An 11,894-nucleotide genomic window follows, 5' to 3' on the forward strand; every position below is an offset into this window, starting at 1 on the left:
GCGCAATTTTGGACCGAAAATGAACCATTTTTATCCGCGCCAACCCAAACTGAGGCGGGCAGACAAAATGAGTTGCCTAATTGGAGTTGCTCTTACAGGCCATCTATGTTCGTCTCGCTCAGCCTTCTCCTCCTCACAAGACACGGGTTTTTTGCTGGTCGTGCTGCCGAATCCCTGGCTGATGCCAGCAAGCGGAGGTTGGATGTGGTTGCGACCCGTGAATGTTCATGGTGGTCAAGTCGTGGAGATGCTCTGTCACTGTGGCAGGAGGGCAGGATCGACGCAGCTTTTCCAGTTTTGAGCTTTCTGATGAACTGTCTCCTTTTTCTCTTTTCGTTTCCCTCCCTCCCTCCAAATGCGGCTACCTTTCTTGCATTCGAGTTTCTTGCGGTTTCGTCATGGAGGCAGAATTACCATGTCGTTCGGACTACGGAATCAAGATCAACTGCAGTTTATTTTCAAATTGTGTGCACAGGGAACTACCACTCCTCCTTAAAGATTCAGAAGATTGGCATCGCTCCTGGCTTGGGGTGCAGTGGTGCACAGAAAAAACGTAGTGATTGCACACAAGAAAATCATGTGCGTACATGCTACAGTTGAAATGAACTGATATAAAGTGGTTCCAACCTTCAAGGCTTCTGCTAAACAAATTCAAATCCCGTCCAGGTTCATACAGACAGTCTAAACCCCAAAGCTGTTGCATGCTACAAACAGACAGGCAGTCTAAACCCCAACTGAACAAGACAACAACAAAATGGTAAGTTAAACTTGTACCCAAGTACAGACATAGTGGCAAATTAGAAACCCTTTACGACAGGCCCTTCCAAATTTCTAGCTTAGAGTAGCAGAGTAGGAACTAAACAAAACGGCGCATCTCCAGACTCCAAAATCATCCGTCTTCGATCCTTCGGCAGGCGAATCCACACATGCGCGGCGCACCTAGGCACCATCCTCCACAGCCGCGTGGCACTGACGGAAACGACGAGAGCAAGTTCATTAGCGCCCAAATCAAGCCCAAACTTGAGAAAGAAGAGAACAGACGGGCACAGCGCAAAGACTCACCAGCAGACGGATCCTGTAGGGCTTGAGCGCGAGCTCCACGAAGCACGCGGCGGCGCCCACCGCGTACCAGCGCCGGGCCGCCAGCGTCCGCGCCCGAGCGGCCTTCCTCGCGAAAAGACAGGCCAGGTTGATCTGGGAGAGCACGCACATCATCACGAAGTGGTTGCTGCAGAACAAGGCGTGCAGCCGGGCAGTGCCGTCGGGCGCCATGGAGACCGCCGCCGCCGCCGTGAGCAGCAGCAGCAGCATGGCCAGCACCGGCACCGCCATCTGGACGATCTTGGCCTGCAGAAAAGCATGGCGTGCAGAGTCAGATGGAGAGATGGAGCGAACGCAAGAACACGTTGGCAGAGGAACTCGAGAGCGATTAAGAGCATGCGTGTGGGAGTATTTTTTTGACCTGGTTCCGCCTCGCTCGATCAGCTCCTGCAGCACCCAGCAGATTGCGGCCTTCAAAGTTCAGATAAGAAACAATAAGATGATCAAATCTTTGTGGCATGACAAGGAAATAGCAGAGCAAGATCATAAAGGCGAAACTTCGCGAGCTGCCACTGCTCGAAGAAAAGGCCAAGAAACCCCCAATTGAGCCTTTGCCATGGAAAATCAGAGGGAATGCGACCAGTTTTGAGCTGACCCGAACGCGGAAGATCCCCCAAAGGAAACAAGATTGCTCTACGGTGAGGAAGACGGAGAAAAAGAAACCAAGCAAGAACATTCATCCGGAGATCTTAAGCACAAATTTCCAGCAGAATAGTAAGCAGAACACGCTATCAGCAGGAAAAACCAAGGACGATTAATCAAGAGAGATGGGTCATAAATGCAAGCATACCATCCATCTCTCTAGCACCACTCTTTTCCCAGACCACGGAGAGTTTTGGAGATATTGGCGGGCTCTGGATGAAACAGCGATGGAGCTTTTCTGGAGCGAAATTGCCGTGGGGTTGGCGCCTACTTTATATGCAGCATACGCAGTCGTGGAAGAGGAGGAGGCACGCGGTCGTGGCTTGGTCTCCACATTGGTCAAGGCGTATGCATGGACGAGTGGCAGCATTTTCAGTCTGTAGGGAGCAGCAGACGCAGCTTTTTCAGGTTTCCGTTTCTTCATTTCAGAGCTCAACTGCCACCTTTTTAGTTTGAAATAGTTTGAACAGACGATAGGAACGGACAAGAGTATCGCTGCCCTTGGCGCGAAACCGCCGGTGGAAGGCAAAGCCATCGGTCTCGGGTTGCAAAATATCGGCTGACAGAATTTTTTAAACCGCGGAACTGAAAACGCGTTTTTGAGTTCGTGAAAAACATATTTTAAGGGTTGATTTAAGCTGCGGCCGAATAAACCTCTCAAACTTAAATAGTAAAACCAAATATCCGCTTATATTTTTACCTCGCGCCTTCTTTTTCCTCTCACCCGTGTCCACGGTCAGCTAGAGATGCTCTGAACACGGCCAGCACGGGGACGCGTGAGTCGTTGCGGAGCACGAACCTAGGCTTAGCCCCTCCATGCTCCACTGCGGCTGGTACTGCTGCTGCTTCCCGCCGTGCTGCTGGTGTGCACGCGCTGACGCCGTCATGGCCATGGCGAGCTCAGGCGGTGGAGGTCGAGGGAGACGAGCACAGGAAGGGACGCACGGGGCGGCGGCCGGGATGGGCAGGGCGGCGGCCAGGAGCGGTAGGGCAACGACGGCCCGGACGGGTGGGGCGGCTTCTCGGATGAGCAAGGCGGCGTCCGGGGACGAACGACCGGCGGCCCGGACGGGTGGGGCGGCTTTCCGGATGAGCAGGGCGGCGGACGGAGACGGACGGGTGACAGCCCGGACGGGTGGGGCGGCGGCCGGGAGCAAGCCATGAAGATTCCGATGGCAGTTGGACTCCTGCCAACTGTCTTTCGCATATACACCTTCAGGTTGGCTCCGAAATCCTTATTTCCACATGTTCGGTGGGATGTTTTTCGCATAAACGTTTTGAGAAGACTGATAAATACCACTTAAATGTGGCACTGGTTGGTTATATCAGAAAAATAATCTTCATATAGATGAAGCATTAAAATATTTTGATTTTGAATCAATTGACAAAATACATAGTGGTGTATGGGTCCGATGAACAAACCAGAGCGCGGTGAATTATTATACTTCAATAATAATTTGAGTAAACATGATTTATTTGATATAAATCTGAAATATTTGAAAGGTTCAAAAGAAATTCACAATGAAGATAAGAATCATTGTGACAAAGATCTTCATGAATGAAGATCTAAGTCATGAGTTTAGCAAAATACTTAGATAATTATGAAATTATTTATTACTAACATGTTTTTATTAATTTTGGGGAAATACACTTGAAACAACAACAAATACACCGAACAGAGCACCGTCTTATAGTATGTCAAGACAACACCATATGAGTTATGGAGTACATAATCCACACAAATGCTAATTTTTAGATGTTCCCAGAACATAATTGGATATTCCTTCTATCAAAAGTTCAAAGGCATAGTGTTTGTCATAAAGAATGAACACTTTCTCGAGAAGTAGTTTTCTCGCTAAATAAGTAAGTGAGAGGACAGTGCAGGTTGAAAATATTATCGAATCTCTGTTGGAAGTAAGCAGGATTAACAAACCAGAAGTTGTTCCAAAAGTTGCCTGCACAACTGAGTCATAAATTACTACACTAGTTGTAAAAAATTCTAGTTAAAGCTTGCAACTGAACAACAAATGTTCCCAAAGTTCCCTGCACAACTGAGCCATAAGTGGGCCGAACTGTCCAGACGATTGAATTTTCGAAGCCTGTTGGGCGCCCATTTGATGTTCGAACACGCCTGGGTGTATGAGGAAGAAATGAGTTTCGACCTTGAAGACAATCTTAATCATTCGTTGATTCATTTATATGCACTGTAGCACATCGCAACACATGGGCGTTTTACTAGTAAGTCTCATAAATCCAGATTGTAGTTTCTTAAAAAGGCTAAAAATTCATCTCACCCATTATTTATGCAGAAGGTAATTACCGAGTTAATTAGTGAAAAATCATGCGAAAATCATCATAAACCATTGGGCAGCGCACACATGATACCCCACACACTCGTCTCCAAAGATGGCCTCATCGCGACGGCACGCATGCATCATCGTCATCACTCCTCCCTTAGAAGACGTCATCACCATCTTAAACCCTGATCAAACGACTCCAACTTCACCATACCCAACCCACACTTTGGAGCCTGTGTGGAGTTATATGAAGATCCATGCAAGAACACATCCACTTGAGACCAGACAGCGCAACTCCGACTCTGATGGAAAATTACAAAGGACAAACTAGGCACGATTGGCGCCACAGAAGATCACCAGTGGACCACTTGCTGCATGTCATCGTACGCCACCGAGACCCCGCCATTGGAGCTTCGACTTCACGACAACAAACAATTTGAGGCAATCCACATGACAAGTTAGAGAAGAGCCGACTAACATCACTCCCCCCATCATCATTGCTAGAGAAGCCTCGACGCCAATACCGCCGCCATCCACTGGTCCCGCTCGTCAATGCCAATCTCCAAAGATGAAGCCCCTAAGAGGGAATATGGCATCAATGCGTTGTCATCATCCGATCACACAAGATCAAGGGTTTCCCCTGTGACGGTGTCCTGGACTAGGGGTACTTGTAACGCCCCGGATGTAACTTGTCATATTTGTACTCTGACTCTTGTCATTCTTGGCTCTAAGTTATGAGATTCCCTCGTGGTTGGGTTTTGTATTCGTTTTGCATTTTTCCCATGTCATGCATTTCATATCATGTCATTATGTGCATCTCATTTTGCATACGTGTTCGTCTCATGCATCCGAGCATTTTCCCCGTTGTCCATTTTGCAATCCGACACTCCTATGTCCTCCGGCGCCCCCCTTTTCCCTCTTTTCGTGAGCGGGTGTTAAACATTCTCGGAATGGTCCGAGATTTGCCAAGCGGCCTTGGTTCACCGCCGGTAGACCGCCTGTCAAGTTTCGTGCCATTTGGAGTTCGTTTGATACTCCAACGGTTAACCGGAGAACCGTAAAGGCCTCGTGTGTGTTGCAGCCCAACAACCCTCCAAGACAGCCCACAAACCCATCCAAACCCCCTCCATCCTCTCGGCCATTCGATCACGATCGCGTGGTCGAAAACCGCACTCCATTTGGACACTCCTACCTCCTCCTAGCTGTAAATATCTGCCCCTCCCGGATTTTTCGCTCAGATGAAACCCTAGCCTAGCCCCTCGCCGCGGCCGGACACGTCCGGATCTCACCGGACGAAAATCACCGCCGCCCCGCGCCTATCCCATGCCACCACGTGTCGCCACCGCGCCGTCTCCGCCGCCAGCCCGCGAGCCCACGTCGGACCCGCCGAGCCCATCCGCCGGCGCCCCGCGCCCGCGCCTCCTCCTCGCCGCCGTCCGCCGCCCGCTCCTCGCCGGCGCGCCCTCGCCGCCACTCGCCGGCGACCCCAGTCCGCAGCGCCGGCCACCGGAGCCGCCCTTGCACCGGAGCCCGCGAACGCCGCCGCCCGCCCGTCTCGGTCGCCATCGGAGTTCGCGAACGCCGCCGCCCTGCTGTCTCGGTCGCCACTGGAGCCCGCGAGCGCCGGCGAGCTCCGCCGCCCGGAAGCCCGTCGTCGACCGCCCCGTTCGGATCCACTGCGGGGTGGATCAGATCAGATCCACCCGCGCGACCATCCAAACGCCCCGCCGTCCTGCTCCGCTCCGTATCGGGATCTCCCCATCCAACTTCGCGTGAGGTGAAATATGGCCAAGTCCCCGTAATTTTTGCATTCTGGTGCCATGTTCATCATGCCATACCTCTGTGACTGTAGCTCCGTTTTATGCGTGCATTATATCAAAATGTTCATCATGATGTGCTCTTCATTTTGTTCCATTGTGCCATGCTTGTTTGAGTCCATCTTGATGCCCTAATCGTTGATGCAAGAGTGCTATAAATTGTTAGGTGCTGATTCTTATCAGAGCATGAGGATTTGTCATTTTTGCTACAATTATTGTGTGATGCATATGGGCATGAGCTCTACATGTATTTTGGTCTATGCCATGCCATCTTTACATGGGTGTATGCCGTGTATTTTTATGATTAATGTGGTGACTAGCACAAGCATGCAAAGTAGCTCTCGTGATATTGCTGATTTCAGGGACTTACGATTTTACTAAGTCTTTGCTCAGCTGTTATTTTTATGCCATATGTTCATGTTGCTACAGTGAGATCCATGCTTCTTTTGAGTTGCTTCAGTAAGGATGATTTGGACATATGGTTGTGCTCTATCCATACATGCCCCTGTTTGCAATTATGGAATGCTCTAGCATGTCTTAATCTTGCTCTACTTTTCCTATAAAATGTTCCTGGCAGATTGTTTACGTGTTAATCAATTTTGCCAAGGTTGTTGTAGTTGATCCATGCATGCTATAAACTTGTTCTTGCCATGGTTAGCTTCATGAACATGCCATCTTGCTGTAGTTATTCTTAGTTTGTCATGCAATGCCTTCATAATTCTGTTGATGCCATGCTCTGTTTTCTGCTAAGTTTGAATCTGTTAACAAAACTTACTATGTTTACATGGGTGCCATCATATTTTTTGTGCCCTTTTTGCTCATAGTCAGTAAGGGACTTTTGTTCTATGCTTTGATTAGATTCATGACATGCCTTTGTTTGCTATGATACGTTCCTGTAGCATGTTGTTTGCTATATCTAAACATGTCTTCCTGATGTTAATCCTGGCATGTTGTTATTTTCACTAAGTCTGTGATGCTGATATCTTTTGCATTTTTGCCATGCTTATTTGAGCCTTCTCTGGTGTGATTTAGCAGTAGCTTAGTGTTAATCTTTTGTCAAGCATCTTTAGTAGATCACTGCCATGTGCTTTGTTGCTATGATAGAGTGTAGTAGCTTAGTTTCTCGTTGCATGCTAAGTAGCATTGTGCTGTTAATCGCAGAATTGTGCCATTATTGTTTTGCTTGCCATTTGCAAATCGTACATCTGATTCTGGTGATCTTTATATTGATTTCGACCGAAATCATCTCATATTTCCAGCGGCACACTTGGTTTTCCAAGTTGAGACTTGGTTCAATCTTTCCCTTCCGAATCACGCATATGCATTGCATATCACATCTCGCATATCATGCCATGTTTTGCATCATGTTGCTTGCGCATTGCACCGTGATTGATTGTCGGTTCCTTTGATTGTGTTCTTGTCTTGGGTAGAGCCGGGAGATGAGTACGTGATCGAGGAACCTGTTGAGTACGCTTACGAGGATCAAGCTTTCGTCAACTCTCAGAACTTTGCAGGCAAGATGACCATACCCTCGAAATCACTTCTATCTTTGCTTGCTAGTTGCTCGCTCTATTGCTATGCCGCGTTACCTACCACTTGCTATATCATGCCTCCCATATTGCCATGTCCAGCCTCTAACCCACATTGTCCTAGAAAACCATTGTTTGGCTATGTTACAGCTTTGCTCAGCCCCTCTTATAGCGTTGTTAGTTGCAGGTGAAGATGAAGTTTGTTCCATGTTGGAACATGGATATCGTTTGGGATATCATTATTATTATATCTTGTTTACTTTAATGCACCTATATACTTGGTAAAGGGTGGAAGGCTCGGCCTTATGCCTGGTGTTTTGTTCCACTCTTGCCGCCCTAGTTTCCGTCATACCGGTGTTATGTTCCTTGATTTTGCGTTCGTTACGCTGTTGGGTGTTATGGGAACCCCTTGACAGTTCGCTTTGAATAAAACTCTTCCAGCAAGGCCCAACCTTGGTTTTACCATTTGCCTACCTACCACCATATACCTTCCCTTGGGTTCTGCAGACTCAAGGGTCATCTTTATTTTAACCCCCCCCCCCCCCCGGGGCTAGTGCTCCTCTGAGTGTTGGTCCGAAACGAGTAGAATATGGGGCCACCTCGAGGCAACTTGAGGTTTGGTTTTACTCATAGGATGTCTCATCCGGTGTGCCCTGAGAACGATATACGTGTGACTCCTATCGGGATTTGTCGGCACATCGGGCGGCTTTGCTGGTCTTGTTTTACCGTTGTCGAGATGTCTTGTAATCGGGATTCCGAGTCTGATCGGGTCGTCCTAGGAGAAGGAATATCCTTCATTGACCGTGAGAGTTTGTGATGGGCTAAGTTGGGACACCCCTGCAGGGTTTTGAACTTTCGAAAGCCATGCCCGCGGTTACGGGCAGATGGAAATTTGTTAATGTCCGGTTGTAGATAACTTGACACTTTACTTAATTAAAATGAATCAACCACGTGTGTTGCCGTGATGGTCTCTTTTCGGCGGAGTCCGGGAAGAGAACACGGTCTCATGTTATGCTTGAAGGTAAGTAGCTTCAGGATCACTTCTTGATCATTATTAGTTTCTCGATCATGCTTTGCTTCTCTTCTCGCTCTCTTTTGCGTAAGTTAGCCACCATATATGCTCTGCAGCTCCACCTCACTACCCCCTTTCCTACCTTTAAGCTTAAATAGTCTTGATCGCGAGGGTGTGAAATTGCTGAGTCCCCGTGACTCACAGATACTTCCAAACAGATGTAGGTGTCGATGATGCCAGTGCAGGGGACGCTACCGAACTCAAGTGGGAGTTCGATGAGGATTCGGGACGTTACTATGTGTCTTTTCCGGATGATCAGTAGAGGAGCCCAGTTGGGGCGATCGGGGATCTAGCATTTTGAGTTGTCTTTATTTATTTTGGTTCCGTAGTCGGACCTTGATTATATTCTGGATGATGTATGATATATTTATGTATTATTTGAAGTGGCGATTGTAAGCCAACTCTTTATCCCTTTCTTATTCAGTACATGGGATGTGTAAAGATTACCCCTCTTGCGACATGCCTACTATGCGGTTATGCCTCTAAGTCGTGCTCCGACACGTGGGAGATATAGCCGCATCGTGGGTGTTATATTACTCACCACGTCGTCTCCCGATCAGTTAGATTGGGCCGAGGACCTGCATGGCCGTATACTCATGGGCCAGTTCGGACAACCTATGTATACACGAGGAGGATTCCACAAGACTTGGTGATCAAGACAAGGACTCCTCCCCACCGGCATATTCGATTAGGACTCTTGTTATCCTAGGCCTCCGGTGCATTATATAACCGAGGCTGGGCTAGTTGATAGATATATGCTAGATCATTATGATATTACTCATCATACCTCTAGGGTTTAGACCACAATATATGATCTCGAGGTAGATCAACTATGTACTTGATACTCCACTAATAAAAACAAGAGCGGGACGTAGGGTTTTACCTCCATAGAGAAGGCCCAAACCTGGGTAAAAACACTGTGTTCATCATCCCTGTTACCATGGATCCTAAACCCACATCTCGGGACCCCCTACCCCGAGATCTGCTGGTTTTGACACCGACAATCGTGCTTTCATTGAGAGTTCCTCTGTGTGATCGGCAAAAGGATCAATGGCTCGCCTGTAGATCAACTGCCACGTCGACGTCTTTGTCGGCGCCTCGACTAATCACCTTGGCTTGACCGAGGACTGTGCCCTACCTCCAATCATCATGTTCGGACGAGGGCCTTCATCAAAATCAACTCTGATCTCTATCAAGATCATGGAGGAATCATCCATGGAGCTCGGGGGCTCGACGTCAACATTGCCCTCGGGCGACTATGCTGTTTTTCCAAACAACAAACTTGTATCCGCTGCCACCACCTCCTCGAGCATCGCTTTGACGATTCCTTCGATGGAATTTTGCGGGATTAAGTCCACAACAACCATGCAAATTTCGTCGAGTTCCGATGGAGGAATATCTGGCAATCTACGATATACTGGAGCCCTGCCAAATCTGGACGGGAATTTGGACGAGTTTAGGGCATGGTCTCCAGAGCCCAGCTCGGAGATCCTTTGGAAGATCCAACTGTTTCTCTTCTGCGGAATTCCCATATCTACCACACCTCCAAATTTCAGCTCGATCCGATGGTTCAAACTCCGGGAACCTTCCGATGAGTGGACCAATTTTCGGATCTATTTTCTGCGCGAATACGAATCCGGCCCGAGTTCATGTTTCTTCATGAACGGGATATTGGACAACCCTTTTGAAGGAAATTTTTTCTAGGGTATTGTGCGTTGTTTTTAAACACGTACCCATAAAATTTTAAGTCTCCTCCGAGGTAATCTTCACTGTTACGCTGGTGTCAAACCAGTCCGGCAATAATATTGCTCCACGACTGCCAACCTGCGCTAGACACGTCACCGCTTTTGTGAGCTGAGCTCAACTTCTTCAGATCATCATCTCGGCAAGCCGAACAAGAGTTCGGCATCGCGAAGGATAAATCATCACCAACATCGCTGCCCCACGGATTACACGGAGCGGGCACACCGGCATCGCCACATGGTCACTTCATCCAGCCGGCATTGACCACGTCATAAGTCACGACCTGTGTCGACATGGCCGCACTGTTGCTTCTTCAAGCCGATGTCCATCACGCCGAACTGCTTCAACACCTCGGCTGACATGGCGGCTGCAACGTCTCATCACCGACCTGCTCCGTCACCTCGGATGGACCGGGGACTTGGCTATTTCTTAATCAACATACTCCAGTGACTTAGCCGTCACTAGCCGACTAGCTTCATCACGTTAGCTGGAGCGAGGGCTTTGTCTTGGCAAGCCAACCTTTGCCAGCATCGCCATGCCGCCACTTTATCACCCATCAGGCAATGGGTGAGTGCATCGAGTCCCAATTTTGGGAGTCACCTTTCTTCGGATTGCTACAACAAATAAACCAGGTGCTATTTATCCTAGTAATTTTTGCTTGTTTGGCTTTATTTTTCTCAAGGAATTATTACTCTGGTTTGTTCCATCATCTGTACACGGGTCTATCAAATAGTGGCCGCATTAACGATGGTCACATGGTGGTTCGGTCAGTTTCCGTACATAGTTCGGCGAACGCCGCATCCGGAACTCGGACGACCTGTGAAGTCAGGCTTTGCCACGCCTTTACCGCATCACGCTGACGCCTTGGATCGACATTGACTTCGGCGCCAGGCCACATATCTTTAAATGAATTATCTTTCGTAAATTAATTATGCGAGGATTTTTATATATTTATATTATTGTTGTTCACCTGCACTATTTTACATGTGCAGGTAATGGACTTCGACTATGTCACGTGGTCTCTTTGACAAGCCGACGTCGTCGTCCCAATCGGCATAAATCGGCTCGCGTGATCACCTTGTTGGTCGTGTTGTCATACCGACGTGTTCGGTTGCCTCGGGGACTTCGGCATCGTTGAGAGAGCTCAACCTCATCGAGTGTTCGGCACACGGTCCATATTTATTTTATTACTCACTTTGCATAAATTATTAATCATACAACTAATTTTTTTAATTTATTATTATTACTATTATCTCTGGTTTGCACTATTTTTTGTGCACATGTAAATGATCCGGGTCAGGCAGTGTTGTCACCTCGGCATACTGACATACCACGTCACCTCGGATGGACGGGGGGCTTCGTCATCACTTCATTAACCCATGCCGGGGACTTCGGCGTCACACTGCCGGCCTGCTTCATCACCTCGATCGGACTGGGGGTTCCACCTCGCCATTTGGTCGTGCTACGTCGCCACTTCAGAGTGCCGAGATCTTCGCTCCGCCACCTCGGGACCTCGCCACCTTATCCCGCATCAAGCTCGGACCGCGTCATCAACACCGAGAACATTAACCAGCTAAGTCGCTTTCATGCTCAAAAACTTTTAGTTTTAAAGTTTGTTTGGTTCGACCAAGCATTATACTTTTTTGGCAAATAGTTGTTTGTGAAAAACTTCCTTGTCAAAACTTTGTTTGTG

At 48.3% G+C, this 11,894-nt stretch overlaps 1 protein-coding gene across 1 annotated transcript; it reads right to left on the reverse strand.

Annotated features, from left to right (window-relative positions):
• Nucleotides 1-587: 587 nt before the first annotated feature.
• On the reverse strand, nucleotides 588-2,053 carry LOC125541311 (uncharacterized). Its single transcript, XM_048704757.2, has 4 exons — nucleotides 1,892-2,053; nucleotides 1,463-1,512; nucleotides 1,063-1,347; nucleotides 588-969 (listed from the first exon to the last, which is right to left on the reverse strand). Exons 1-4 carry the CDS (start codon nucleotides 1,896-1,898, stop codon nucleotides 940-942), a joined length of 372 nt encoding a protein of 123 aa, XP_048560714.2. The 5' UTR covers nucleotides 1,899-2,053; the 3' UTR covers nucleotides 588-939.
• Nucleotides 2,054-11,894: the final 9,841 nt, after the last annotated feature.

Source organism: Triticum urartu, chromosome 2A, assembly GCF_056163025.1.
Source record: "Triticum urartu cultivar PI428250 chromosome 2A, HENAU_Tu73, whole genome shotgun sequence".
Classification (NCBI taxonomy): domain Eukaryota; kingdom Viridiplantae; phylum Streptophyta; class Magnoliopsida; order Poales; family Poaceae; genus Triticum; species Triticum urartu.

Bases quoted from the DNA above. Each gene is read 5' to 3' on its own strand.
- LOC125541311 (XM_048704757.2), bottom strand. The intron at 1,348-1,462 runs GTCAAAAAAATA...GCTTTTCTGCAG, and splicing joins ATCGAGCGAGGCGGAACCAG to GCCAAGATCGTCCAGATGGC. The intron at 970-1,062 runs GTGAGTCTTTGC...CGTTTCCGTCAG, and splicing joins CCTACAGGATCCGTCTGCTG to TGCCACGCGGCTGTGGAGGA.